This window comes from Anabrus simplex, chromosome 5 (genome assembly GCF_040414725.1).
Source record: "Anabrus simplex isolate iqAnaSimp1 chromosome 5, ASM4041472v1, whole genome shotgun sequence".
In the NCBI taxonomy this organism is placed as follows: domain Eukaryota; kingdom Metazoa; phylum Arthropoda; class Insecta; order Orthoptera; family Tettigoniidae; genus Anabrus; species Anabrus simplex.
Window position 1 is genome coordinate 387,036,743 of NC_090269.1, and position 27,214 is coordinate 387,063,956.

Here is a 27,214-nt window from a genome sequence, read left to right on the forward strand (position 1 = left end):
GAGGGCGGTGATTCGGTGCAGTTAATTGGGGTAGGTTGAATATTTATTCTACTAGAGTAATCGTTCAGTTCGTCAAGTAGAATGTCAGGAGTTGTCTGGCTCTGTTGATGTTTTCCTATTCCCAGAGCTCTAAATTGGTCCCATGCGCGATTGGAATTAAAATTATTAGCTAAATTCCGGAAATATGCACATTTTTTATTTCTGATTAACTGCTTTGTGCGATTTCTTAAGATGCGGTAAGATTCGAAGTCTGTGTCATCTAAGGTTTGTTTATAATGTCGAAATAACGAGTCACGGTGGGCCATCATTCTCTTGGTTTCAACATCTAGCCATGGAGAAGGGCGAGAAACCTTTATTCGACGTGTGTGTGTGTGTGTGTTTCTTTGCCGCATTAATCGTATAAAATGCCACTTCTTTATAGCTTATCACATGACCATTACTATAATAAAATTACCGTATTTATATTCTGGCTTGGGGACTTCGTGTTTTTCCCAACATTTTCCTCTTCATATTCAGACAACATACTACACTACCAAGCACCAAAGAAACACACAACAGTGATTACATCCCTCCATATAGGGTTGGCGTCGGGAAGAGCATCCGGCCGTGAAACAGGGCCAGATTCACATGTGCGACACAGTTCGCACCCGTGACCCCACAGATGTAGGAAAAACGGAAGGAGAAGAAGAAGAATACTATTAGCTTCCGGAATCCGCACGAATCCACCACTCTTACTTGGATCCAAGGACACTCATTTCCTTTTTAGGTATTCTGTACCACCTAAACTCTGGAAATTTGGTCACCTATCAAAATAAATGGCCCCCCCCCAAACTGAAATCCTGGCTACGCTACTGCATGTGATACAATTAGTGTTCAATATAGCTGATGTATTAATGTCATTAGTGCGCAAATATGTTTCTTGCAAATACTTTCTTGATTAGTTGCTTTACCTAGCACGGTCACAGATAGGTCTTATGGCGACGATGGGGCAGGAAGGGTCTAGTAGTGGGGAGGATATGGCCGTGGCCTTAATTAAGGTACAGGATGACTTAGAAATTCAATACGATAATTTGCCTGGTGTGAAAATTAAAAGCCATGGAAGATCATCCTCAGGGCTGCTGGCAGTGGTGTTCGAACCCACCCTCTCCCGATTACTGGATACTGGCCTCACTTAAGCGACTGCTGCTAATGAGCTCGGTTTTCTTGAGAATAGGCACATACGTTACTTTTGTCTAGTGTCGATATTTAGTTCAAAAGTGCTATATATTTCCAGATGAATCTCCTTACTTTGTTATTTTTACTAAACGTGAAATATTTAAATTTGCGCGTTATTAATGACAATTTAACTATTCAATATGATAATCAGAAGGTTATGTTTATTAATCATAGGCTTCTTTTCGTTCTTCCTCCTCTTTCTGTTATTCTAGCTCGTGGGACGCTATCTTGGTAGGAAGGTCCCTTTTTGTCCCCAATAAATGCATATTTTACTTATATACTATTATCGAAAACGTTCGCAAAATTGTTGACATACACGCTGGAGCTTCTGGACAATAAAGATTCTCCTAGCCTTCGTGGCGACAGTAGCGCTTTATGTGAAGTCAATCCTTGACGTCCCGCCTGGTACGAAATTATTATTTTTTTATCTTGTGGGGTATAGCATTGCCTACGAGATACACAAGACCGGGAAATACAGCCGCACTAGACTCGTCCTCGAGATACTTCCGGCAAGTGCCGCTAGATTTCTCTGTACTGATCTGTCTCTCCCGCTCATTGCAACACGTTCGAATATGAAAAACTATCGAAATTCATTAAAACTAGTAATTTCAGAAGGCAGTAAACAGATATGAGATCAAAGATAGACCAAGAGCAATTGTTTGACTTATATTCTACAACGTATTTCTTACAATATGCTTAAACGAAATAAGTAATTCACGAAAGAAGCAGAGAAATCTGATAGCGAGTTTGTCACTTCGTACCGATTCCTTTAATTGTGCCTCAGAGTATCCGATAAGGGGATCGAGATTGCGGTCATGAATAACTTTGGGTTTAATCGCCTTTTCACCAATTATCAGCGATTCAATCTTTTCCTCCGCGCATCTGATATTTTGAAGCCGCTGTTTGGTGAGCGATGTTATATATTTATTTAAATATTTAGCGTCGTTTCACCCTATTTCTCTTTTTCGTTCCCGTAAAATTAAATTTGTGTACGCCTCTGTGGTGTAGTGGTTAGTGTGATTAGCTGTCACCCCGGAGGTCCGGGTTCGATTCCCGGCCCCGCCACGAAATTTGAAAAGTGGTACGATGGCTGGAACGGGGTCCACTCAGCTTCGGGAGGTCAACTGAGTAGAGGTGGGTTCGATTCCCACCTCAGCCATCCTCGAAGTGGTTTTCCGTGGTTTCTCACTTCTCCCCCAGGCAAATGCCTAACTTGGGGCCACGGCCGCTTCCTTCCCTCTTCCCTGCCTGTCCTTTCCAATCTCCCCATCCCTCCACAAGGCCCCTGTTCAGCATAGCAGGTGAGGCTACCTGCGCGAAATACTGGTCATCCTCCCCAGCTGTATCCCCCGACGCAACGTTTGGTGCTCCATGACACTACCCTTGAGGCGGTAGAGGTGGTACCCCTTGCTGAGTCCGAGGGAAAAACCGACCCTGGAGGGTAAACGGATGAAGAAAGAAGAAGAAAAACAGAAGAAGAACAGGAATAAAGCTCCTAAATAACCAATTTTAGCATGCTTTTCAATTGATTTTTGGTCAAACTTTTTTTTTTCTGATTTCATTACCCGTACACTACTTCTCAGTTTAAGATTGTTTCCTGTAATCTAGTATTTAATTTTCTCATCCGTATATTTTTTAGATTTAACAGGGATACTCGTAGACTTTCCTTGATATAGAAACGAGACTTGTACTCCTTTTTCGTTTCTGGCTGACGTATGAAGATATGGTATGTTCATCGTTATCTGAATCGGAACTTTTACTAAATTTTGATTGCAATACATCATTTTTGGGAGATGGACGCTTCCTGCGTATGGAATTTTCCTGTTTGTGAACAGGATACACAATGAAAACAGAAGGAAATTTGATTGATGTGCTTACACTGAAATCTGTTTAATGAGAAGAATTGCTAGGTACCTAAAGCGATCCTACTATATCACCTTGCGTAGAAATAGTTTGCTTCCATTTCTCCCTTAAATCGCACTCGGAAGGGAAACTATGGAACGTCAGTTTTCATGCTTTTTTAGTGTTATCCGAAATACAGAGAGGTACACAACAGTGCACCTTCTTCTCAACTTCACAGACACTCACCGACAGAAACAATATTCACAATAAATTGCACAAAATCAACACAGCATCACAATTACTCCGCATATCACAATCCGCCAGTACAGAACGGAAACCTGACATCTAGCGGCCAAACCGCGAACACTGTCGGGCCGCTTTTTCAGCGACAAATTAGTAGCCAACGACAGCTATATTCCGGTCGTGTATTTCTCGTAGGCAACGGGTAGAGTTACTGATCTCAAACATGTGATATCTTTGGGTGCTAATATGCTGTGTGCGCGTGCGCGAATGAAAATCGGAAACTCTTTGCTCAGGAAGTACTCTTGCAGAAAGAAACATGTCTTCAATTATCTAAGTATGCGTGGTGCTATGTAAAAGACCATGGATGAACTATTTCAGGTAATTTTATAGATTATTCAGTACAATCGTCAAGTCGCAGCAAACTATTTCCATGACTTCAGAGACAAATTACTTTTTAATTGTTACACGAAAGGATTTTCCGTGCAAGGTGATTCGTCACCACGCATTTCTTCAAAATGTCGTACGGTCAGCGGAGTCCGTGCACGTGGTGTGTACAGTATTTTTTACATCGATTATGTCACAAACATGTTAAGTCGTGGATGTGATCGACTGTACGTTTCATAAATTCTGGGTGTATATCCAACGTTACCGTGTTCGTAATTATCCATAAGTTGCATGGTCATGGTTTATTGTATGTAGATTCATTTTTCTGTGTTTTGTGACTCATTTCGTATTAACCTAACGATTTTCTTAGAGCAAAACATGGAGCATTCTCTATTACTAGTTTTAGTGTTGAGTTTTGGAACTCTTCTCTTGCCCGGATTAGAGTACCGCTAGCAGAGAGTTATTTAGCGGCCTAAGCCCTACTTATGTGCAATTGATTCTGGTATCCCATAAACCGTAATCGTATTGTTTATTTGAATTTTCGCACATGATGTGTTGATCTTATTTCTTTACCGATAGTTCCGCGAGTTGCCAGGATAGATAGTTTATCCATTTTTATGTGGGCATAAATTCTCTTGGTTTCATTTTAACATTTATTCCATCCATGCTGTTTCATAATTTTAGTTGAATCACATGTGAAATTGTTCCAGAGTTTTGTATATGTTTGCTTTAAGGTGTTGTGAAATGTTTTCAGGAGAATTTTCACAGTAGTTGCCTAATTAGGCAAATTATTTATTATAGATTTCATTATCTTTGTGACAGGTTTACCCCTTGACATGTAAGTGGCAATGGCTTCAAAAGAATCGAGGCTTATTCTTTTCTATAAAGGATGAAGAAACTCGACAGATGTATCATAGGTTGCATTGAGAATGGATTGACGTTCAAACACTCCCTATATTTCAAAAATATTCTAGATACAACAGCCAGCAAAAATGGTAAGATTTTCTGATTGGACTTTTTAATAATTGTATTTATTTTACTGTTATGAGAAATACTTGGAGGATGTAGTGTCTCGGGCAGTCTTCCCTTAGTCCTTAGTTCTTGGCAAGATAAAAATGGACCATTAGAATATTGAATAGGATTGAAAGTGGTGTAATTAAGAAGTATTTGATAGGATTTAGCCATGTGGACCTTAAGGAAAAAGAACCCTGCTTCACTCAGAAATCCAATTTTAAGGAAGGAAATAAAAATGTCTAGGATTTTCTTTGACAGGGGTTGCAGTTCAGTTACTTGCCTCCTTTGCACCACTTAAACTTCATGAAACTACAAACATTCTTGGTCTGTGATGTTCTGAACATTGGGCCCTAGATACTAAAATCGGTGTGAATGAGAATTTAGGTAGATAGTAAACCCATTGATTTACAAATTTGTTATGCATAGCCCTCATTATTTGAGTGCATGGGTGAAGTGGCGAATGAGAGCATTGACCTGTTGGGACAGAGTTGTAATTTCATTTACTTTTAAGAATACATTTAAACTTTTGTTCCAGCTCTTTGGCTGAATGATCATTGTAGTTGGCTTGGTTTTAGAGGGCCCCGATTTCTATTCACGTCAGAGCCGGGGATTTTAGCCACATTGGTGAATTCCTCTAGCTTGGGGTTGGGCGTTTATGTTGGTCTTAATACAGGTCATTTACATACTATACGCGCACTTTTTCTTGAGCCCGGAGCTCCCTAGTGCTGAATCGGTAGACCTCGGTTATCTTCGACATCCATATCGGCAACCTTTGAAACACAAACTATGAATCGCTTATTCATCGCTGTGCAACATCTGGCGTACACTTTGCAAACTAGTACTGTTGTTTACAAAGCAAAGCCAAACTATATAATTCATGCTAGTAACAAGATTCGCATTGAGAAATGTTATGTTAAATAATGTATGTGTGACACAATTGTTGACGTAAGATAATAAATGTTTAGAAAATTCATATCGATCGATCATATTATCGATTCAATTTAGATTTCATTTCCATCCAGTTGGCAGTATAACCGCAACTGGCAGCACTCCTTCCTTGCTCCTCACCCTGTAAACATCGGGCTCAAGAAAAAGTGCGCGTATAGTACATCACATAACACTATTAACCACTGTAGACAGAATTAGTGGAGCACACATCATGGAGTACTTTTTTCACCAATCAGATCGTTGAATTTTCTTTACGTTGACTCTTTTTTTTTACGGTGCTATGAAAACAGATCTAGTTGTTCATTTTTATCCTTTTATTGTTTAGCATATCACTTGCAAACATATTTGTCCAACCTGTCTGCCATCTTGTCTAGATCGTGTAGTTACGAATAGTTTATTGCTTGTCAATACTTTGACGTTACACACCCCAGTATAAATCACATAATTTGGAAAGGAGAGTCAATATATCTTGCCTTGTATGACTTTTGGGAGAGTGATATGTTCTTTACGAATGCCAGGAGCCCATTATCCTACTCCTAGAAATACACTTTCTTATTGTAATTTAATATATAAATACTACCATCGTCGAGATGAGTGGCTCAGATGGTTGAGGCGCTGGCTTTCTGACTCGAACTTGGTAGGTTTGATCTTGGCTCAGCCGTGGTATTTGAAGGTGCTCAAATACGTCGGTCTCGTGTCGGTAGATTTACTGGCACGTACAGTACGCGCAATGTTTGACACCTGGGCTTCCTAGTGCTGAATCAGTAGACCTCGGTTATCTTCGAGATTCGTATTGGCAACCTTTGACACACAAACTATGAATAGAGTATGCATCACCGTGAGACATACTGGTACTGTTGTTGTTTAAAGAGCAAAGCCAAGGTGATATATCTCAGAATTCATGCTAGGAACAAGATTTGCATTGAGAAATGTTATGTGTGTTTGACACAGTTGTTGGCTTAATATAATAAAGATTTAGAAAATTTATATCGAACATAGTATCATACTGTCGATTCAATTCAATTTTCCTTCAGTTGGCAGTATTACCGGAACCAGGAGAGCTCCCTCCTTACTCCTCGCCTTATAAAACAAGGTATCATTAAAAGTTGCGCGTACTGTAAAATAACCGTGGGACTAAATTCTGGCAGCTTGGCGTCTCTGAAAACCATAAAAGTTAGTGGACGTAAAGCAAATAACATTAACATTATTATTATTATTATTATTATTATTATTATTATTACCATCATCAATTTTCCATACCACTGGTCTCAAGTAGTCACTGCCGTTGGTTGAGATTTATACAATATGGAATCACTACCTCAATTCATCAGAGATGTCATTATCAACTAATGCATGACAAAAACTTGTAAACCAGTGTTGATCAATGTTAATATATATGTACTGTACACCTAGTCCTATTAAAATATTATCTGCGCACTTTTTAGCGATAGATTTACACCCTAGTGCTGAATCGGTTGACTTTGATTATCTTCGAGATTCGTATCGGCAACCTTTGAAACACAAACTAAGAATTGCTTATCATCGCTGTGCGACATCTGGCGTACATTTCAAGTTCTTGTACTGCTGTTTACACAGCAAAGCCAAACTATAGAATTCATGCTAGGAACACGTTTCGCATCGGGAAATGTTATATATCATATATTGTGTGTGTGTGTGACACAATTGTTGGCGTAAGATAATAAAGGTTTAGAAAATTCATATCGATCGATCATATTATCGATTCAATTCAGATTTCATTTCCATTCAGTTGGCAGTACTACCGGAACTGGCAGTACTCCCTTCTTACTCCTCAACAGAGTACAAAAATCTATCACTAAAAAGTGCGCGTACAATAACTTTGTGAATAAAACATTTTGAGATGACAGCCTGGCTGCATGTGAAGGTAAAGCATTAAAGCATTGCCTAAGCAACCAAAGCTATTTCAACAGTCAATCGGCTTCTTGCTACACCTTGCCCTACCTCGCCTTTCTGTCCACAGATTTCAGCTAGCTCCACTACACATGCCTGCACGCGTCTAGCTGAACCAAAAAGTTAGTTTGTTTCTGCTGTAAACAAAGTTAACCCCTTGAGAAATACATGCATGCGAGTGTTCGCGGGAAGAATTTGATATATCTATGATTAGTATTGATGATGTTCTAAAATGTGGAAAGCAAATTGTACCTTGACCCAATGTTGCAAAATTCATGTCTAGTTTTCCAACGTGTATTACTCTCGTGGGATGGCAGAAAGCCCCTATAATGCTATTCATAAACATTCACTATCATTACTTCAGCCCGGTCGACAAGACTTTCGCACACACGTAACGACTGTCATTTGCTTACACCGTCGCGCCCATCTCGAGGATGTTGTCAAGCGGTGCTCAGACCTGCCAACCTCTGTACTTAGAAACTGAGTGAGGGTGCTTCGATAGCTGGTGGTGGTGATTATTGTTACACGATTGGTTAGTTGTTCTTGCCGTGCGGACGTTAGGATAGGACCTGGACGAGACCAGTGATGTAGGGAAGCAAAGGGGGTCTAGGGGCATAAGCCCTCAGGTTAATAGCCACGAAGCAGCCCTACGCCTCTAGTTTTGTGTGGAAACACGATTGGTCTGGACTGGTTCTTGCCGTGCGGACGGTTAGGATAGGACCTGGACAAGACCATTGGTATGGACTGGTTCTTGCCATGTGGACGGTTAGGTTAGGATCTGGAGAAGACCTGCGATATAGGGACAAGCAAAAGGGTTCTGGGGGCATGAGCCCCCAGGTTAAAGTGGCCCTAGGCCTCTAGTATCCTGTGGAAACACGAATGTTACGTTTTCTTGTGCTTTTATTGTGCTGGGATTGGTAACGGATTATGATTAACATTATTGACGGGAACGACATCACGTGCTACTTTACATTGGCCAGTAGGAATGCGAGTAGCTACTTCAGTAATGGAAATGGCGGGTAATACTCTTCATTAGGTTATAAAAGTAAATGTGCTTCTTGGGGCGGGATGAGTTCCTGGACATCGCAGTGAACACATCTCTCTTCTGAGATGCTCTCCAAGTAAGATTTCATCAATTTCCACTGAAAAAAATTAGAAATATATCGACAGGGCTGGATTAATACCCATTCACTAGTCCTGCTTTAGTTCGGACTAAAGTTAGACCCGACTTAGGCGGGACTAACAAGGGAAATATCAGGTAAGATGGGTCAAAACCTATCCTGAATTTTTTTGACACACATACCAGCCAACTTTCCCGATTTAGGCGGGAGACTCCCGATTTTCAACAATTTTTCTCGCCTCTCGATTATTCTATTATTTCTCCCGATTTTAGTTTATTTTTTTGGTGAACTTCAAACATTTGTTTTCAAATCCCGCCCTTTCAGCTGCTTTACGCCAGTGGCCGGAAGTCCTTTGGTCATTGGCCACTTTCAAACGAACTATCAACGATGCGAGAAATGTGCGCGAACGTGCGATGTTTATTGAAACCTGTATATCGCGACGCGTATATCGATTCTCAGTCTCTCATTCTTGCGTGCTATGTTCATTTTTGTTCAGTTCTCTTCAGTCTAGTTGATTCTAGAGACTAGTAGATAAATATGGAGCTTTCTTTTAGTAATTTAGTGACAGAATTTCAATGATAACTACTAGTGACTTTTCTAGGGATTTTGGGAGCCATTTGGAGACAATTCTGACAAATTTTAATTTATCTCAATAGAAATAAAATAGAGTTTTGTCTGTACATTGCTCAGAATTTAAAAAGAATGATATTTCTGTACCGGTCGTGACCACGGTAACAAGGAGAAGTGCACGTTTTAATTTTCCGTAATTTCTGTCGGTCTATCTGTATGCATGTATGCTCATCACGAGAAAACGGCTGAAGAGAATTTAATGAAAATCGGTATATAAAGTCGGGGAATAAGTCTCTACAATCTAGGGCATAAATAATTTTATTCACGCCGAGTGAAATGCTAGTTTAGGGGAAGGCCTAAAATTTAATTCTCAGGTATTTGTTATTATTGGCCCTATCGATAAATACTACATAAGTTATAATATTATTAAATTTCCTGTCCTTTATCTCTTATACATTGTTACCATACTGGCTATGATAACAGATATTCGTGAATTTTGATTTTTTTTTTTTTTTTGTAAATCCATATCAACACCGAACCACGAGAAAATGGGTGAACAGAATTTAATGAAAATCGGTACATAAAGTCGGGGAATAAGGAACTACAGTCTATGCTATAATTTTATTCACCGTGTTGTTCAAAATGGTAGTTTAGGGGTAGGTGCCAAAAAATTTTTAATTACCCATCTTATTGGTTATAAGTTATAGAGAATACAATTTCCGATTATGTCCTATTCCTTTTTATTGTACAGATGGTGGTGATGGTGATTAAATGGTGAAGATGTTTATAAGAATGAGAAAAAAGTCATGAAGGAACGATCGCTTGAATAACACGAGGGGGTCATGAAAGAAAGGATGACTCACTTTACATTAGATGCTCTAATATCACAGAGTCAGAAGAAAACTAAATGTGAAGACCTGCAATATAGAAAGCGCATAAAATTGATCAACAATAACGTTACATTAACCATTGTTTTTGTTGTGATGTGCTTTGTGTATTCTGCTGCCATTTATCTCCGATAGATGGGATTACTGCTGCGTATCGAGTATAACAGCCTGCCTGAATATTGGCAGGGAGTAGCTGGGGATTTGGATCTCTCTCTTCTTTAGCATGCCATTCCTCTGGTTCATAAATTTTCTCATACTACTGACAGAGATGCCAGCTATTAAGATTCAGTCGTAATAATTACGAATTACCGAATCTAATTATGCCTTTACGAATGACACACCACAAATTACGATTTTTTGTTGGTTTTTAAATCTAAGTGTATGAAGTGTTCAAAAGGATACACAAGGCGTCTTGAATTCTCAGAATATTATTTTCGGATTTCTCATTAATAATTTATACCCCTTTCCTGTCCCTCGTTTAAGAATATTTAGAGTTTTCACGCGCCAAACGCAGTGTGTGCTTCCAGTACCGGAAATATAGGCACCTGTGAAGTGGTATATCTTGGGGAGTTGTTGTCTTTGTTCGTCACATGGTCAGACTTCCATGCAAGTATGCGAGTTCTTTTGTCTTTGTTTTGGTGGTAAAGTGGTGACAAACTCCGTTTAATTGTGAATACTGTGTGCGTGACTGTTGAAGAAATATATATTGCGATTTTGGTTGTCAAATTTACATATATTGCTCTTCTAGGATATATGCTAATCGTGTGTTACGACATGCGAAAGGTTTGAAATAATGAAGCTATTTCTTGTGCAGGAAATTGTTACCGTGACTAGTGACGCTAGTAATAAGTATAGTTGAAAAATTTAGGGAGGTATACTCGGAAGAATGGTCGTGTTTAATACGTTCCTCAAAATCTCATTCACACGGGTTTTGTAGTGTGTGTAGCCGCGGTGTTTCGGATGCGCATGAAGAACAAGACTGAATTTCGTGCCAATATGAACTCCGAACTGTTAAGTGCTCTGTTAGTGCAGAGGATGCACATGATATGAAAAGAAAAAGCATGTCACCAGTGTACGTTTACCAAACAGCAACTACAAGCTTTAAATGATATGTAAGTTAGTAAGATCGCATTACGATTTACCTTTCTTGAAAGTTGGCATCTCCGTACTGGTATGTAACATACTGGATCATCATAGTATTCCAGCTATTCGATCCTTACTCTGAGGCAGTGATTGGAATGAGCATTGTGCACATTTAAACAGAAAAATTACACAGGAGTGTTCGGGGTTGTCTGCGGCATGGTCATTCTAGCTCTGGAACTTTGAACTGATAAATTAACACCGTAGTACTTTTTGTTAAACGTGAGAAAATGTGGTGTTTTTCATTTTATCGAATATTTCGTATGACAGCATTGCTTTTATGTGATGTAAAAGTTGATTCCCATAGTGAACCTGAAACTGCCGGTGGCTCCAAATAGCCTACGCAGTGACCTTCACGATGTGCACTAGCCATGCGACTTGGTAGGTGTGCTATTTACCAACTGATGAGAGCACCTTAGCTCAAGATATCGCAGTGTAGATCCAGTAGACGGTGTGCTGAGACATCAGTAACAACTCGTATACGTTTCCTATTCACACATGATTTTCAAGGACTGATAATGGACAGCGAAAAGAAGATACGGGAGACAAACTGAAGCCAAGAAGAAACTATTCCTCTTTTCATGTGTGAAGAAGAGATTACCAATGGTGGAAGGGTACTTAAACGAATCATATTCTTGAAATGACATAATTTTTGTCCCAAATGGAAGATAATTGCTTTTGCGTGAACTAAGAGTGAAATTAGCGGTAAATTAATAAATGTAAAAGTTTCAAACAAATTTATTTAAAAACCACCATTCCAATACTTTACAATCTTTAAGTTTAAGATACAAATATTACATATATATGTTAAAATGGGACATGTTTTGCTTAGGCTTTGTAAGCATCTTCAGCAATATTTAATCTAAAGCTAAGTCAGGGCCCTGAACTGGGTTCCTCATTAAAGTATAATACATGCTTTAATACAAGATAAAACGGTCATAAAAATCTAGTTTGTGGAGAAAGCGATGCGTAAATGCAAATAAAATTCAACAATGAACTTGTCATAGTGTTATATGTACATGGAATGAATACTAGTGTTCGTCTAAAAAAGTACATGTTAGTTATTTGTAGAACGAGACATAGTCATAATGATCTGACATACATTTGGATTACATGTTACAAATTTCATATTTGGTCTGTATTAAAATGTACCTCAATTTAAGATATTATCAAAATTTATTAGGATCAACCTATTCAATACAATAGAATTTACAGAGTTAGGACTTACATCCTATTAAACTAAAATTTGAAGGGCATGTTTTGCCCCTTAAAAGGGCATCATCAGCCTTTTTACACTCATACTCAAAGATAAAAATCAGGATCCTGATTGTTATGGTAAAAAATATAACATGAGAATATAAGATTAGATTAGCTTTACCCAAACTACACAAAAGAGATACACCCATGTGTCCCATAATTAATTGCGAAAAAAAGCCCAACTTACAAGACCTCAAAATACATCCACCATTTCCTTAAAAGACACTACACTTTTAACAACAAATCCCCTCTAAAGAACTCGGTTGATTTTTGCGATTTTTTAAAGAAATTTAACTTACTACCTAACCACATCATGTGCTCCTACGATATCACGAACATGTATTCTAACGTACCAACAAAACAAACAGTAAACATTATCAAGGACAACCTATCCAAACATAGCAATCTTAGCACCCCTGAAATAGACGAATTCATCAACATTCTAAACTTTGTACTAAAGAACAACTATTTCACTTTCAATGGCAAAATTTATCCTTATCAGGCATCTTGGCAGATATATACATGGACTCGTTAGAACACCATAAAATAACTTCAAAAATAAAAGGACTCGGCCTGTTGCTCAGATACGTAGACGACACATTTTGCAATCATCGACAGTAATCTCAACAATATCAACGATATTTTAGATTTTTTAAACACCCTTGATCAAAATATCAAGTTCACCAAGGAGGACGAGGTCAACAGATCCATTAACTTTTTAGACTTAACTATAACACGCGACAAAAACACATTTGATTTCCAAATTTATAGAAAACGCGCCCACACTCCAATAACAATCAAAAATTCATCTATACACCCCCAACTCCCATAAACAAGCTACTTTTTACAGTTTAATTTACAGAGCTTTAAAAATCCCACTATCACCTAAGAGTCTAAAAACAGAAATTCATTCTATTAAAAGCTTACCAAAATTCAATGGTTTTAAAATAGAAATAATCAACCGAATAATTAATAAAATCAAACATAAACTAGCAACAAACCTCGTCCCTGAGAAACCTAAAAAATCTAAATTCGCCACTTTTACATACAATAATCCAGGCATCTACCAAGCAACAAAACCCTCTGAAAAAACAAAACATTAACATTGCCTTTAAGACGACAAACACCAACCACAGCCTGTTTTTTAACCACAATACACTTAACATGAACAATAGTATTTACTCAAACTCAGGCATAAACAGGCTCAAATGCACGCAATGTGAAAAATCATACATTGGGCAAACAGGCCGGAGCTTCCTTACTAGATATCAGGAGCACTATAATGCCAATAGACATAACAAGTTTTCAGCCATGAGCTCTCATATGAAAGATACAGGTCATCATTTCACAACTATCGAACAGGACCTAGCAATCATCAAAATAGTAGGCAAAGGAAAATTAATGAACGAATTAGAAAACATTTACATATATCTGGATCAACATTACAACAAAGACCTAAATCTCAATGATCTCGTCGAAATAAAAAATCCCTTATACGAGACTTTACCCAATTTATTACAATCTTTAAATCCAAATTTAAATAAAATCCTTAAAAATCGTAAACTAACTTCCAATAAAGATCCCAACTTCCCCTTAAAGGTAACTCCCTCCGTCCCCTGCTAATCTTCCACAGCCAACAGCCCGTAAGCTCAACCCTCCGTCCACCTCCTCTTCTCCATTACACCCCTCTTCCTCAATTCCACATCTTCAACAGCCAATAGTGCACAAGCTCAACGCTCTGCCCATTTCCTTCCCTCCATCACACCCCCCTCCCTCAGTTCCACATAGATACAACACACAACATTCAAATCTTACTCGTTCCAAGACCATACAGACAACCAGTTCATACTGCAAAAATCGAGATGTAAGTAATTGAATATATATCATTTCGCCTAATTAACTGTTTTTTCCTCTAAACTACATATCATTCTTTTCGTTACAGATTTCTTCACCATATATCCTTCAGTAGTTAATCTATATTCAAAACTACAGCCAACAAGTAAGAATGTTCCCATTTAACTATCAGTATACGAGTTAACAAAGATCTATATGGCAACATTAAATTACTAACTTTTTATAACTCCTTCAACAAAATTACGGAGACCGCGAACCCACTACATAAATAACGAGATTAATGGATTAGTTGGATACAACTTTATAATCTACATAGCGCCATACTACAGTTAAATATTACGACTTTTCAACAAGAAGGTTCCAATGTCGTCTCAAGTGGCTACTATGTTCCATTAACCCTCTCTTCAACATGTAAATCAAGTTTCTTCCAGTCGAATTTCACTCGAACTTTGATACGGCAACTTTAGCCATAGACCTTCTTGTTATTATGTGGTTAAGGCCTAGTTTGTCTAATTTATAAAATCATTTTAAAATTACTAGTGTAATTCAACTTTTTCTTCGCAAATATTTTAAATGAAGTTTTTAATTGTAAATTATTATTTAAGAACTCTTAACAATTTCTCACATTGTATAATTTCACTCTAATCTTATATTCTCATGTTATATTTTTTACCGTGACAATCAGGATCCTGATTTTTATCTTTGAGTATGAGTGTAAAAAGGCTGATGATTTCCAAATTTGATGATGACAAAGTATCAGTTATAATAAATAAAAAATAAGAAGCCCTAGCTAAGAAATTGGAACTTCTAAAGGACACACAATTAACTAACTCCTCTAAAACAACCAAGTCACATTCACCTCATTTAAACGATCTTTCTCTGACAGTTAATTTGTCGAACACTAGTTTTTCGGACAGTGAAATGGTTCTCCTAAATGAAGGGTTGATATTCAATCGGCCTAATCCTAATAATACGGATGATTTAATCACCACAATTGCCGAAATGGAGTCCAATATTTCAAAACTTCCCGTTTATAAACAAAATGACATCAAATACGAAATAAAAAAGGAACTCCCTTCTTTAGCAAATGAACTAAGATCCAAGTCCGATCCGATTCTCGAGAAACAGATACACGAGATAGAGTAAAATTAATAAGAATAATATAATCGTTACAAAAGCAAAGGTTCCACAACCATGTTGCTTAATAAAGATGACTACATCAAAAAAAAAACGAAGACTTCTTTTCTGCTAATACATATACCATAATAAAGACCCAATCCCTAGGATCCAACAACATTAGAGAATTTATTGAAAAATTCGTCCTTTTTTTTTACTAGAACACGAATGCCACAGGCTTATTTTCATGAATCCTAAACTACCAACGGCCAAAGCCTTACCAAAAATTCATAAAAACGAAGTACCCATATGCCCTGTCATAAACTGCAGAAACAGTCCCACCTACAATGTCTCCAGATTCTTACACAGTTTGTTAAGTAAACACTTTAAATTTAATAACCTCGCCTATGTCAAAAATTCCATTGATTTTTGCAAAAAAAATCTCTAAATTTAAATTACAACACAATTATATAATGGTTTCATATGACATTGTCAGTATGTATTCGAATATACCTATAAACGAAACTATCAACATCATTAAAAGTAATCTTTCAAAACAGAATAATTTACGTAAATTTGAAATAGAAGAATTCGTCAATTTACTGAAATTTGTTCTAAACAATGACTTTTTCACTTTTAACGACTAAATCTACCATCAAAAGGGCCTTGCAATGGGCGACCCATTTTCGGGTATTCTTGCCAATATTTTCGTGGACAACCTAGAAACGAATAAGATAATTAACAGGATCATTGGTCTTCAATTGTGGCTGAGATTTGTAGACGGCACATTAGTTATCGACAAACATCAAAATAACAGTGATAATATATTAAAGTACCTCAATGACCTTGACAATATCAAATTCACTAAAGACGACGAATCCAGTAATTCTTTGAATTTCTTGGATTTAAATTTAACAAGGGCTAAGGATAAATTTATATTCCAAATTTACAGGAAACCTCCGTCCGCTCCGTTGACTATAAAGAATGATTCTTTGCATCCACATTCTCATAAGCAGGCGACTTTTTACAGTTTAATTCACAGGGCTCTAAAAATCCCACTGTCTAATGCTAACAGGAAGAAAGAATTTGGTTACATTAAAGATCTAGATGAATTCAATGGCTACAAACCAGATAGGTAATATCAAACTAAAAGCTGCTTCAAAATTAACTCCCGAAAAACCTGAAAAAACTAATTTTGCTGCTATTACCTTTACTAACTCGGCTATATACTGTGTAACCAATCCGCTAAAGAAATACGTCAAAATCGCGTATAAAACTCGTAACACAAATCGTAATATATTTTTAACTCCAATACCGCAAATTCAATACACAATAAATTTTCGACTTCCGGAATGTATGGACTCAAATGCGCCCAATGTAACTTTCGTACATAGGACAAACTGGACGCAGTTTCAAAACTAGGTATTTAGAACATTACAATCCTTCAAAACATAGAAAATATTCCGCTATGAGCAATCATATGAAGGATACCGGCCATAACTTCACCACGATTGAACAAGACCTTCATGTTATAAAACACGTCAACAAGAGTAAACTGATGACCGAGTTTGATAACGCTTACATTTTTCTAGACCAGCATTATAACATTAATAGTAATCTAAATGATGATCTTGACACAAATAGCCCATTAATTGAACAAGTCCCTAAATTACATGGCGTCTTCAACATAAATACAAATAATTTCATGAAAATATTTAATTATAAACACGTCAGTATTTTCCCTAATGCAGTAGTAGCCACTCCCAAGTCACCGATTCACGCCACACCCCCTCCACCTACTCCTAATGTCCTCAATGCTCTGCCTACCTCCCCTCTTCTGACTCATTCTCCGCCTTCACAGACACACCCCTACAATACACGTAGCAGTAGAATAACAACTGCCAGATCGTCTCAAACAACCAACAAGGCTAGTCACCTCTCTGTCAACACTAGGGGTAAGTGTTGTTAAACTTCCACTCATTAATAGAATATTGTCTCAAAACTTACATTTATTTTCTTACACATTTCAGTTTTCAACACTCACTACATTGCAAATTCTCCCACATCTAAGGCTTTATTGAACACTCTATTTGTTGAATCTACGCTAGACAGCTCACGACTACAATCATTACAAAGATTATTCTAGAAGGAGACACAACACTTCTATACTGATGCTTCAAGCGCCTTTTGACCTTATCACGCAACCACCTGGAGTCAACAACTCTACTGTAATTCTACGTACCTGATTCTCAATCAACAACGCTCGAAGATATATTTCTCGATATTTTAATTAATCCAGGCTTCATTGTTGTTGTTTGAGTCATCAGTCCATAGACTGGTTTGATGCAGCTCTCCATACCACTCTATCCTGCGCTAACCATTTCATTTCTACGTAACTATTGCATCCTACATCTGCTCTAATCTGCTTGTCATATTTATACCTTGGTCTACCCCTACCGTTCTTACCACCTACACTTCCTTCAAAAACCAACTGATCGGCAGCCCTGAAGATGGTTTTCCGTGGTTTCCCATTTTCACACCAGGCAAATGCTGGGGCTGTACCTTCATTAAGGCCACGGCCGCTTCCTTCCAACTCCTAGGCCTTTCCTATCCCATCGTCGCCATAAGACCTATCTGTGTCGGTGCGACGTAAAGCCCCTAGCAAAAAAAAAAAAAAACCAACTGAACAAGTCCTGGGTGTCTTAAGATGTGTCCTATCATTCTATCTCTTCTTTTCGTCAAATTTAGCCAAATCGATCTCCTCTCACCAATTCGATTCAGTATCTCTTCATTCGTGATTCGATCTATCCATCTCACCTTCAGCATTCTTCTGTAACACCACATTTCAAAAGCTTCTATTCTCTTTCTTTCTGAGCTAGTTATCGTCCATGTTTCACTTCCATACAATGCCACGCTCCACACAAAAGTCTTCAAAAACATCTTTCTAATTCCGATATCAATGTTTGAAGTGAGCAAATTTCTTTTCTTAAGAAAGCTCTTCCTTGCTTGTGCTAGTCTGCATTTTATGTCCTCCTTACTTCTGCCATCGTTAGTTATTTTACTACCCAAGTAACAATATTCACCTACTTCCTTTAAGACTTCATTTCCTAATCTAATATTTCCTACATCACCTGCCTTCGTTCGACTGCACTCCATTACTTTTGTTTTGGACTTACTTATTTTCATCTTGTACTCCTTACCCAAGACTTCATCCATTCCATTCAGCAACTTCTCGAGATCTTCTGCAGTCGCAGATAAAATAACAATATCATTGGCAAATCTCAAGGTTTTGATTTCCTCTCTTGGACTGTGATTCCATTTCCAAATTTCTCTTTGATTTCCTTTACTGCCTGTTCTATGTAAAGATTGAAAAGGAGAGGGGACAAACTGCAGCCTTGCCTCACTCCTTTCTGGGTTGCTGCTTCTTTTTCAAAGCCCTCGATTCTTATCACTGCAGACTGATTTTTATACAGATTGTAGGTAATTCTTCGTTCTCGGTATCTGATCCCTATCATCTTCAGAATCATAAATAGCTTGGTCCAATCAACATTATCGAATGCCTTTTCTAGATCTACGAATGCCATGAACGTGGGCTTGTCCTTCTTGATTCGATCCTCTAAGATCAGACGTAAAGTCAGGATTGCTTCACGTGTTCCTACATTTCCTCTGAAGCCAAATTGATCTTCTCCCAACTCAGCTTCAAGTTGTTTTTCCATTCTTCTGTAAATAATACGTGTTAAAATTTTGCAGGCATGAGATACTAAACTAATGGTGTGGTAGTTTTCACACCTGTCAGCACCGGCTTTCTTGGGAGTAGGTATAACAACATTCTTCTGAAAATCGGATGGGACTTCTCCTGTCTCATACATCTTGCACTTCTTCTTTTCTAGCCTATTTCAATCCATTGCTGGATATAGGCCTCTTCCATGTGCTTCCATCGTCTTCGGTCTTGAGCCACTTGGAACCAGCGTGTTCCAGCCAACAGCTTTATGTCATCGAGCCATCTCTTCAGGGGTCTTCCAATGCCTCTCTTGTGTCCCCGTGGTCTCCAGTGAACAATCCTAGAGGTCCACCTGTTGTAGTCTTGTCGAGCTACGTGTCCTACCCATTGCCATTTTAGTCTTGCTACTATCTCTAGGATGTCTGTTACATCAGTTCTTCTCCTGATGTCCTCTGAACGGATCTTATCCCTAAGGCTGATCCCTAGCATCTGTCGCTCCATGGCTCATTGTGTTCGCTGAAGCTTGCGAGCACTTTCCAGACCGTAAGTTGTAACTGGCAGCACGCACGTATTATAAACCTTGGTGTTCGGGTTAATTGGAACATCCTTGTTGGTGAGGATGAATCTTAGTTTTCGGAATGCAGTCCAACTCATACCTATTCTGCGAGGAATTTCTGCACGTTGGTTGTCTTTTCCAAGTTTTATCTTGTGTCCAAGATAGATGTACTCATCGACAGCTTCTATATATTGGTTTCCCATTTTAAGTGGTCGACTCTCTGGGCTTAGTATTTTCGTTTTATTAATGTTCATTTCCAAACCAATCTTAGCAGAAGCAGTTTTTAATTCTTGGATCATGCTTTCTAGCTCATCTAGATTTTCACTTATGAGCACAATGTCATCGGCAAAACGCACTAAATGAAATAACCTTGCCATGCTGGTTTCTCCTAAGGCAGTCAGTAATTCAGAGGGATTGTCATAAATTCCAGGTGCCTTGTTCCTATTGAGGTCACTCACAGCTCTGTCAAACTCTGACCTCAAAATTGGGTCTCCTATTTCATCAGCATCAACAGCCTCTTCATGTTCCAGAACCAAATTATTTACATCTTTACCTTGATACAACTGTTGGATATGCTCCTGCCATCTTTCTGCTTTGTCTTCTTTCCCTAGAAGTGGCTTTCCATCGGAGCTCTTAATATTCATACACCTAGATTTCCTTTCTCCAAAGGTTTCCTTGATTTCCCTGTATGCAGCTTCTACATTACCCAGGGCCATACAGCCTTCGACATCCTTGCACTTCTCCTTCAACGATTCTTCCTTAGCTACCTTGCACTTTCTATCCACTTGATTCTTTAATCGCCTGTATTCTTTTCTGCCCTCTTCATTTCTAGCACACTTGTATTTTCGTCGTTCATCAATCAGGTCTAGTATCTCCTGAGTTATCCACTGATTCTTAGTTGATCTTTTCTTCCTTCCTAACATTTCTTCAGCAGCCCTACTGACTTCATTCTTCATGACTCTCCACTCTTCCTCTATAGTGTTTCCTTCAGCCTTTTCATTTAGTCCTTGTGCAACATGTTCCTTGAAACAATCCCTCACACTCTTTTCTTTCAACTTGTCTAGATCCCATCTTTTTGCATTCTTTCCTTTCTTCAATTTCTTCAACTTCAGATGGCATTTCATGACCAACAAGTTGTGGTCAGAGTCCACGTCTGCTCCTGGGAAAGTTTTGCAATCCAACACCTGGTTTCTGAATCTCTGCCTAATCATAATGAAGTCTATTTGATACCTTCCGGTGTCTCCAGGTCTCGTCCACGTATACAGCCGTCGTTTGTGGTGTTTGAACCAAGTATTGGCAAGGACTGAATTATGATCAGTGCAGAATTCAACCAGCCGACTTCCTCTTTCGTTCCTTTGTCCCAATCCAAATTCTCGTACTGTATTACCTTCTCTTCCTTGGCCTACCACTGCATTCCAGTCTCCCATCACAATTAGATTCTCGTCACCTTTTACATATTTTATTAAATCTTCTATCTCATATATTCTTTCGATTTCTTCATCATCCGCTGAACTAGTAGGCATATAGACCTACACTATTGTGGTGGGCATTGGTTTGGTGTCTATCTTGATGACAATAATTCTTTCACTATGCTGGTCGTAGTAGCTTACCCGCTGCCCTATTTTCTTATTATTAAACCAACTCCTGCATTTCCCCTGTTTGATTTTGTGTTGATAATTCGGTAGTTGCCTGACCAAAAATCTTGTTCTTCCTGCCAACGTACTTCACTTATACCAAGTACATCTAACTAGCCTATCCATCTCCCTTTTCAGGTTCTCTAACCTACCACAACGATTCAAACTTCTAACATTCCACACTCCGACTCGCAGAATGTCAGTATCCATCTTCCTGATGATAGCCCCCTCTCGTGTAGTCCCCACCCGGAGATCCGAATGGGGGACTAGTTTACCTCTGGAATATTTTACCTGGGAGGAAGCCATCATCAGTACATCATTCATACAGAGAGAGCTGCATGTCCTCGGGAGTTAGTTACGACTGTAGTTTCCCTTTGCTTTCAGCCGTGTAGCAGTATCAACACAGCTAAGCCACACTGAGTATTATTACAAGGCCGTATCAGTCAATCATCTAGACTGCTGTCCTTGCAACTACCGAAAGGCTGCTACCCCCCTTTCGATGAACCATTCGTTAGTCTGGTCTCTCAACAGATACCCATCCTATATGGTTGCACCTGTGGCTCGGCTATCTGCATCATTGGGACACGCAAGCCTCCCCACCGCGGCAAGGTCACGTGGTTCGCAGAGGCGGCCATGCTTCATTAATATCAAATAATCTGTACAATCCAAATGTATGTCAGATCATTATGACTGTCTCGTTTTACAAATAACTAACATGTACTTTTTTAGACGAACACTAGTATTCATTCCATGTTCATATACACTATGACAAGTTCATTGTTGAATTTTATTTGCATTTAAGCATCACTTTCTCCACAAACTAGATTTTTATGACTGTTTTATCTTGTATTAAAGCATGTATTATACTTTAATGAGGAACCCAGTTCAGGGCACTGACTTAGCTTTAGATTATGTATTGCTGAAGATGCTTACAAAGCCTAAGCGAAACATGTCCCATTTTAACATACGAGTCGCCTAAAAGCAAAACGGATAAAGTCCACTCCAGCACATTTCGAGAGAATGGCAAAAAACCATTACCACCTTCCATTAAGGCAGAAATATAAGCATAAAATCACACAAAAAAGTCGCTGATTATTAGATAATAATACTCGTAGTAGTAGTAGTATTATTATTACTTAGTGTTATTGTTGTTTTAAAAGTGAACTTTATTGATTTTGCTTCTAAGAAGTGGACTTCATTCATTTTGCATGTTATCAGTATGGATTTTACCCATTTTGCTACTACTTTTTAAAAGCACAAAATACAAGAAGAAATAATGTCCATGTTTCTTTCACTATGGTTTAAGAGTGCCCGGGGTAGATTTAAACACAGTTCAGGAGCTTCCTGTGTTGCACTGTAAAGTTCATTATCAACATTTTCATTGACATCTGACTGATGACTCTCCCAAGAGTTGAAGAAGTCAACGTAGAATGTCAGTGATGTTCTCAACTTCCAGTCAGAGTCAAAGTGCAATTCAAGGGGCCTTTTCACTCCTGACACTTTATTCTTGATGACTGAAGTAGTGTTCTTTAGAACAGGTGAAGGGTTTATAGCTGACACATTCTTGTTAGTTTTCATCAGGACCGAGCTCGATAGCTGCAGTCGCTTAAGTGCGGCCAGTATCCAGCATTCGGGAGATAGTAGGTTCGAATCCCACTGTCGGCAGCCCTGAAAATTGTTTTCCGTGGTTTCCCATTTTCATACCAGGCAAATGCTGCGGGTGTACCTTAAGGCCACGGCCGCTTCCTTCCCACTCCTAGCCTTTTCCTGTCCCATCGTCGCCATAAGACCTATCTGTGTCAGTGCGACGTAAAGTGACTAGCAAAAAAAAAATTTCATCCGGGATCTGTAGGTTCCAGTTCTGTGATAGTAAAATTACGCACTGTTTTCTTTTAAGTGACTCACAGTTTCTACCCTCATCATCATTTTATATTGCCTCTTATACCAATCCAGAGTTCACTTAATCTTTTTCTTTTTCATATGCATTGTTCATGTCTTTTATGTTTTGATCGGCTGACGATGACCTGGTCTATGCTCGAAACCAGTCCCAATTCTAATTACTATTAAATAAGAATGTAATCACTACATTTCTTTCTCTTATGTATTGAATAGGTTGAACCTCTTTTTCAATTATTCAATTTTAACGTTAATACTTTCAATACGGAACAGTGAAATTTTTATCTTTAAATTAAGTTGCTTTACGTCGCACCGACACAGATAGGTCTTATGGCGACGATAGGACAGGAAAGGGTTGGGAATGGGAAGGAAGCGGCCGTGGCCTTAATTAAGGTACAGCCCCGGCATTTGCCTGGTGTGAAAATGGGAAACCACGGAAAACCATATTCAGGACTGCCGACAGTGGGGTTCGAACCCACTATCTCCCGAATACTGGATACTGGCCGCACTTAAGCGACTGCAGCTATCGAGCTCGGTGAAAGGGATAATGAGACTCGTGTAATAAATTAATAAATACTGTTACTACTAGAGAAATATATACAGTAGAATTCCATTAGTCCATCATCCAACAGTCCGAAACGCCCGATGGTCCGGCACCATTCCAGGATATTTTTATGTTATATCTTTTTTACTTTTGTGACAGTGAATGCGCATGGTGTGGTTCGAAACCACCCGGAAGTGTCCACTGCGTGTCTGCTATTGTTAGACACAATCGACATTGTTGGCTGTCACCACACAGTTCTGTAAACTGGAATTAGCAACCTATTAGTTGTACTTCAAGGCCATTCCACATTACTCCTAAATAATTCAGCTACTTTGTACTTCTCTGGAAATCGGTGAATCCTCACAATAGTATGAAAATTCAAGATCAATTATAAAGCACAGTAGAAATGCCACGAGATTCTACACAATTGGAGTTACTGATACTGCCGCTAGGCTAGGACAGCGAATGTAGCTATACAGTACTACCAGCTTCTGAAATGTAAATGCATACCATTACCCGCTGCGGTATAAAAGTTCTCCTTCCCCTAACCATTAAGAGGGGTATTCCTCAAGGCAATATTATTGGACCTTTGTTTTCTTATATCCCCTTATCGCATACTGTGACAGATATGGCACACACCGGTTTTATTTTTATACAGCCTATATTGAAGTGTTTATTTCATTCCTGAATAGTGACAGATGTGGTACACTATCAACAATAACTAGATGCGAGCAGCATGTGCCATCTGTTGAGGGAGTAAGGAACTACTTGACATTCATCCCATGTTTGTGTTGTAAGCAGTTTACTAGATATCTGACCACAAGAGAATTGTATTTCATACAGTAATAGTTCAATTTGTGTTTTTATAAAATTACTGTGGAAGCATTGATATGTCAGGACATCTGTAAAGAGGTAAGTTTGAACATTTGTCTACTGGAGTAATTATTACCCTTCAAATTAGGTTTGTGACAGATATGGCACAACATGCAGTTGTGACATAACCTATTTCTTGATACTGGAAGTATAACAGTCCAATCTCTTTCCTTTCAGTTGGTTTACTGCAATGGATGTAGGAAAGTTTTATGCCTCTTCAACTCGCGTACTAATTATACCCGACGGGAATATTAGTGACGACCCTGATCTATCAGATTGATAGTGCGTTACGTATAGAAGGAAAGAGATATGACATTCTTGCTTCAGTCAGATGATGATATTCCTAAAATGCTTAACACAAGAAGTAATGTTACTATTATACCAGGAACAAATGCAGATGATATTGAGGTTAGGCCTACTGAATTCATTGACCTTGATGACATTCCTCTTGCGGATAGTCTTGCTACAATCCAAAACAATTCAAAAGCAACAACCAAGGTGGGAAAGACTAAAATCGACTGGAATATAGGGAATCTGGTAAGAACTGAAGATGAAACAAAATTTACTGGAAATATTACTCTACCTCAGGAAATTTTGGACCTTGATACTCCAGTAGAATATTTCTAATATTTCTTTACTAGTGAGATTGTGCAATATATAACTGAACGAACAAACTTTTATTCTCTTCAATGCCGGCCCAATAATTCTCTAAATGTTAGTATCGATGAGATAGAACAGTTTATTGGTATGTCCATATACATGTCAGTAATTCAACTCCCAGCAATGAGGCACTACTGGTGCAGATACCTTGGCCATCCTGAGGTGAGTGAAGTAATGACCTGTAACCGATGGGAAGAAGTGAAACGTTTCATTCATTTTTGTGACAATAGTAAGTTAGTACCACCAGATGAACCTAATCATGACAAACTCTTCAAAATTCGTCCGTTACTGGATAAATTGCGTGAAAGATTACTGACGACTGTACCAAAAGAGGAATTCCTAGCTGTCGATGAGCAGATTATTCCTACGAAATGCGGGTCTTCAATCAAACAGTTCAACTCTAAGAAACCACACAAGTGGGGGTTCAAAGCCTTTGTCCTAAGTGGTGTGTCAGGCTTCAGCTACGATTATGAAATATTTGCAGGAGCTCAGAGTAATGTTGTAATACCTGGTGCTCCGGATTTACGAGCCAGCAGTAATGTTGTAGTGCGGCTTACCCAAACACTCCCTCGACACGTGAATCATAAGATATTTTTTGACAACTGCTTCAAAATGTCCCTTTGGAAGTATACTTACACAAGGAAGGACTACTATCACTGCGGACAGTTCGTTCCAATCGTGTACTTTGCTGCGTTATGCCCAACGAGAAAGAATTGAAGAGGAAGGGGCGAGGTAGCATGGTCGAAAAAGTTGCAACAGTGGATGGTGTAGAACTGTCAGTAGTTTTGTGGTTTGATAACAAAGTAGTAAACACTTTGTCAACATATGTCGGTTGCAAACCAGAATGTGAAAAGAAAAGGCTATTCAGAAAGAAAAACGAATTGGGGGGTGTGTAGATCTCCTAGATTCCATGTTGGGATATTACAGGATTCAAATGAGGTCAAGGAAGTGGTATCTGAAGATATCCTTTCACCTCATAGACTTAGTTTGTGTAAATAGCTGGTTGCTATGAAGAAGAAATAACTCGTACTACATGTCCCTGGTTGATTTCAAGGTAGCTGTTGCTAATGCCCTCTGTAGAGCAGGGAAAGCAGAATCAAGAAAACGAGGTAGGCCAAGCAACGAAGTCCAAAAACAACTGGATATTAAAAAGAAGAGGGGGCCTGCAACAGAACTCCCACAGAGCGATGTACGACAGGACGGAGTAAATCACATACCAATCAGGCTGGAAAAACGTGGTCGTTGTAAGTACCCAGACTGCACAAGTAAATCTTGTGTAGCTTGTCAGGAGTGCAATGCAGAGTTGTGCTTAAACAAGGACAGAAATTGCTTTGAAGTTTCATTAAGACTAGCTAGGTTAGTGTCATGTTGTAGGAACTAGCTATATATGTGTGCAAGTGTCATAAGAACTCGCTATTATTGCATCGAAGTTTGTGAAGACTTGTTAAATTAGTGTAATTTCTGAACTCTTTCGTCATTTTCATAGATTAAAACTTAAGTGTAGTACTTTTAATTGGATATGCATAACCCTCTCTGAATGTACCGGTATGCTATTTTCTGTTTCCAAGTTACCACTGACAACATCGAAGGATAAACGTTATTGCATGCTGTCCCATATATGGCACAAACCATAAACCAACAACAAAGATCTGCCACATGAAGTTCAGATTTTTAAAACTATTTTTCTGTAAGTCAGGACACTATATTTAAGCTGTCAGAATTTTTTCAGGAAGAAAAAAAGTCATGCTGTAAGGGGATATATGATATGAGTAAAGAACTAGAATCGGAGGTAAGGCTTTTTGCGGATGAT

General features: G+C 38.6%; 1 protein-coding gene across 4 annotated transcripts in view; it reads left to right on the forward strand.

Annotated features, from left to right (window-relative positions):
- The first annotated feature begins 3,583 nt into the window (after positions 1 to 3,583).
- Positions 3,584 to 27,214, forward strand: part of LOC136874159 (ubiquitin carboxyl-terminal hydrolase 10) — a 180,120-nt gene continuing 156,489 nt past the window's right edge. For 3 of the 4 annotated variants that reach the window (XM_067147738.2, XM_067147741.2, XM_067147740.2), the window contains exon 1: positions 3,585 to 3,678. In XM_067147738.2, coding sequence (XP_067003839.2) covers positions 3,661 to 3,678 — 18 coding nt within the window. In that variant the 5' untranslated portion in view covers positions 3,585 to 3,660. Of the gene's footprint in view, positions 3,679 to 4,506; positions 4,680 to 27,214 lie in introns of all 4 variants that reach the window. The other variant, XM_067147739.2, reaches the window with a different exon arrangement.